General features: G+C 41.6%; 1 protein-coding gene and 1 long non-coding RNA gene across 2 annotated transcripts; both read right to left on the bottom strand.

Moving 5' to 3' along the window:
• Positions 1–1,546: 1,546 nt before the first annotated feature.
• Positions 1,547–2,287, bottom strand: LOC141083980 (uncharacterized). The gene is made up of 3 exons (XR_012230884.1): positions 2,170–2,287; positions 1,906–2,015; positions 1,547–1,603 (listed from the first exon to the last, which is right to left on the bottom strand). It is a non-coding gene; the product is annotated as an uncharacterized lncRNA (long non-coding RNA).
• Positions 2,288–2,332: 45 nt separating this feature from the next.
• Positions 2,333–3,377, bottom strand: LOC141084430 (microtubule-associated serine/threonine-protein kinase 3-like). The gene is made up of 5 exons (XM_073569155.1): positions 3,314–3,377; positions 3,080–3,212; positions 2,766–2,931; positions 2,512–2,613; positions 2,333–2,409 (listed from the first exon to the last, which is right to left on the bottom strand). Exons 2-5 carry the CDS (start codon positions 3,146–3,148, stop codon positions 2,333–2,335), a joined length of 414 nt encoding a protein of 137 aa, XP_073425256.1. The 5' UTR covers positions 3,149–3,212; positions 3,314–3,377.
• Positions 3,378–4,513: the final 1,136 nt, after the last annotated feature.

The raw sequence follows: 4,513 nt of genomic DNA, 5'->3' as shown, positions 1-4,513 counted from the left end.
ACACCCGTTACTTTATGGATCCGCCAAGATTTTAGTGGCTCCCGGGCGGATGAGACGGACCCTGCAACGTTTTTTTGCAGTGACCGTCCGCTATTTTCTCTCCGGGAAGCATTTTAACCCTTAACTACCGTCCCGGGAGCCGCTAAAATCTCTCTCTCTCTCCTCACGGGCACCAACCTCCCGATCTTGAATACCGGACCGGCCTCCCGCAAGCGATCGCTCCCATGGTTGGGGTCGCCTGGCCTCCCGCGAGATCGATGGGGACGCCCGGCCTCCCGCGAGATTGCGATCATGGGGACGCACGGCCTCCCGCGAGATCGCGGCCATGGGGACGACCGGCCTTCCGCGAGATCGCGGCCATGGGGACGACCGGCCTCCCGCGAGATCGCGGCCATGGAGACGACCGCTGGCACTTTAAATCAAGCTGCATTGCTTCTTCCACGAATCCGTTCTCCTACGTGGTCCAATGTCATCCGACATCGCTAAACGGAGACGGATCAGTTTCTTTCCACCTTTGGCGGATTTCAGCTGACCGCTGACAACGGAGGTATGAAACAGGCCTTAATATGCACCTGCAGCTTCTCTGTGTGTCGCCATGTGGGGTCTCCCAAAGGAAATATGTCCCCTTATTAACATGACATTACTTGCAGCTAGCCACAATGTTATTATGTAATCAGTTAGATAAAATGTCAGAGTAACTTCTAAGGGGACCTGTCACTAGGTCAAAAGTGTCCAGGATTCACTCTACTGTATTTCCACTGATCCCTTGACTATTCTGTTTCTTTTAGATTTGTTAAAATCCCCCATAGGGTTCTGAAGATTTGGGCCTTTTTATTTAGTGCTAATTGTAATTATCTTTACCATGGAGGCGTGACTCATAGGTAATTTTTGCCTGTAAACATGCCTCCAGAGAATCCTGTGAGCCACGCCCCATTGGAAAAGACCGTAAGTGTTAGCACTAAATAAAAAGTCCCATATCTCTGGAACCATATGGGGATTTTAACAAAACAAAAAACGGAATACTAAGGGGGACAATGGGAATAAAGAGAGTAATTTTCTGAGTCTTTAAGAGCTGATCCACAATTTACTTTTTTATTATAGCTTATAATAGTGTGGCCTATAAATCTGTACATACCTGACAATGAGAGCGAGGATGACTCGCTGATTTTGTCACCATCAAGTTTGGAAGAAGACTCTCTCTGCCTGTTTGGTAGAAGAAAGACAAGTAAACTCAAAGTAAAATCAATAGAAAAATGGAAGAACATCTGTCTGTAATCCCAATTCTACCAGCAGGAATAGAGTGTAACTAGTAATATTGGTCTGTAGTGAACTGGAAATGAATGGCTGGTCACATTGATCAGTTATTACTACAGTGATATCACAAGCCAGACCCACAGAAATCAGAAATCATTAAGAGCTGGATGCTGGAACTATATTTGTGTTCTCGTGTCTTATATTTGGATCTGAATATACATCAGACCTAAATCTCATGATAATAATCTACTCACATGTCTGAGCTTTGCTCGCTATTCTCTGGGAAACACTTTGAAGACAACATACGCTCTTCTACATTGTTCATCATCCCGGTACTTTTTGTATATAGCTGAAACAATCAGAGAAATATAAAATTTGTATGGAGTTTGTATGTTCTCCCCTTGTTTGTGTGGGTTTCCTCCATGTACTCCAGTTTCCTCCCACACTACAAAGACATATTGATAGGGAATTTAGATTGTGAGCCCCATCGGGGACAGTGTTGATAATGTGTGCAATTTGTAAAGTGCTGCGGAATATGTTAGCGCAATATAAAAATAAAGATTATTATTATTATTTATTTTTATAAGATATCTTATATTTAAACTTTTTTCTAATTATAGGTTTTATACATTTTATTGTCCACATACTTACTTTAGAAAACCTTTGAGAAGATGACACAAAATTTTGGACTTCTGGACAGTCATTGTCCTCACTTGTGTTCTCCTCATCTGAATCCATATGTTGGTGTTTCTTAAAGCTAGCTGCAAAGGACAAAAGTTATAAAAGATTATTAGTATAAGACCATGGTCAGACAGTCACCATGCTATCACTAATAATAATGGGAAATAATTGACACATAACATGAAAGACAAGACACACTGCAGTTTCAGGCAGATGACGTCTCATTTTACTTACTATTAAAGTAGCAGGTGTCCTCATCTGATGCTAGATCAAGACATAACAGGGGCTTCTGACTTGGAAGGTTGAGAAAACTTAAGCAACATAGAAATGGATGAATTTTTATCTCATTTGCTCCTCCTGGAAAAGGAAGACAAGAAAGAAAGCAATACAGTCATTGTCAAAGAAGCTGGTCCATATCTCTATTGTTTATATTAAAAACTGAAGATGTAATGTAGCTGACATGAAGGAATTGTACTGAAAGTAGGAAGAAAACCTCAGTGCTGATCCTCACAGACACAACCATTTGTCTGGTCAGAGAGGTATAATAAGTCATTAATAATACTATTATAATATTACCTGTCCCAAGTCTCTGTGCTGGATTTTTTTGGAGCAGCCCAGTTATCAGGTTCCGAGCATCATGTGGCGCAATGTATTCATTATATCTCCAAGTTATGTGATCTGTTATATAAAAAGCAAATATTACAGGAAATTCAACCTTTACATTTATTTTCATATAAACCATTTTCCTTAACAAAGCTAGAAACTAAAGCACAAAACCAATTAAACCAAATAACTGTGACATCACACAGCATTCAGAATATTTTACTTACCCCTGACGACACTGAGTAAAATCTCCCTTTGGGAATCTCCATAAAATGGTGTAAATCCATAAAGAAATTCATATAGGATGATCCCTACTGACCACCAGTCAATAGGCCTGCCATATGCTTTCCTTAAGATGACTTCTGGAGCCATGTAATGAGGGGTGCCACCAGTCTGGAATACAACAGAATAATTAGATGATGATCAATAAATATAAATGTGATACATAACATCAATGGAAACATTTTCTAGATGAGAAATTATCAGAGAAGGAGAAAGAGATGAGATTTGTGAAGTAGAAGGTCCGGTAAGTAAAGCTGACCTCATTATCATCGAACTCGCTGGTGATGTCCTCAATTGGAGCTCTGTAGATGTCTGATGTTGGTCTCATGATGCCGAGTGTTGAAAGTCCAAAATCCGTGACTTTAATATGTCCTGTTGATGTTATCAGGAGGCTGTGAAAGAAAAAAATGAAGTTAGCCCCAAGTAATAACCCATATACTGTAAGAGAAACTTTAACCTTCTTCCCCATTATTATACTATAAGGGTCACTTACTTCTCGGGCTTCAGGTCTCGGTGGACCACACCATAGCTGTGCAGGTATTCCACAGCCAAAATCGTTTCCGCAATGTACATACGGGCCAGGGGGACAGGAAAACGACCTATGTCCTTTAAAAGATTGTCACAGCCTCCTCCTACAGTAGAAAGCAAATATGACAGGTGAGGGTTTGTTACAATGCAAATTACACATGATTAAGGTGAAAAAGAAATAGGCGGACACATTGGGGCAGGATCTCACACATAGAGATGGACTGAATAATATAGTGTGTATACTGTGAAACAGTGGCCAGGGTGGTAGCCGTAGGCGAGTGTCATGAGTCAGACACCTTAGCACATTACCGAAAACAGGGGCCTGTTTCCAGTGTGCGTGATGCTGTTGTAGCTGTTGACACCTCTCGGCTTCTCTGGGCTGCCACACAGCGTGGCTGGGGTTCCCCGTGACCCCACGAATGAGAGATCACAACGGTGTATAAAACAAGTTTCATGTAAATCAAGAGCCGCGGAGACACCATCACATGTTTCTCAACGCAAGCAATGACTAGCCAGGTCTTTCACCGGGAAGGAACAACCACAGGAAGGGCAGTCTCCAATGAAGGAAACCATCTATGCCAAAACATGGTATCCATCCACAGACAGCTGTTTTGGGGTATTGCCCCTCATCAGTGTGGAGTAGGAAACTGGCTAGTAGGAGCAATGCTTAGTAAAAGACTGTGAAAAATGAGGATGAATGAACTCATGGAGATCAACATCCAACACTGCGGAGACACCATCACATGTTGATTTACATGTTTTTGTATATTTCCCATAAGGGATAGGGGCAATGCTCTAGCATCACTGTGTTGAGAAACATGTGATGGTGTCTCCGCAGTGTTGGATGTTGATCTCCATGAGTTCATTCATCCTCATTTTTCACTATAAAAACAAGTTTGACTTTACTGTTCATTTCATTGATCAAAAAAGCACAGCAGGAGACACAGACATCCTTCTTTAGGTTACAATACAGTGGCATGTCTTCAACAAACATTTTAAACCGGCACAAGTGGTGAAACTTTTCACTATCAGAGTTAGGGGCTTCTAAATTTCTTAGATAGCTATAAATCTTCAGCTGCATCTTCCTACTTTCTCTAGCATTAGCCCACTTTCATGAACCACTTAGAAAAAGCGTCTGTGGTTAACTTCTTTACTGTATGTGCCC

The sequence above is a fragment of the Dendrobates tinctorius genome, unplaced genomic scaffold (genome assembly GCF_039654945.1).
Source record: "Dendrobates tinctorius isolate UK_male_01 unplaced genomic scaffold, ASM3965494v1 ptg000022l, whole genome shotgun sequence".
NCBI lineage: Eukaryota > Metazoa > Chordata > Amphibia > Anura > Dendrobatidae > Dendrobates > Dendrobates tinctorius.
This window is presented reverse-complemented; position numbering and strand designations above follow the sequence as displayed.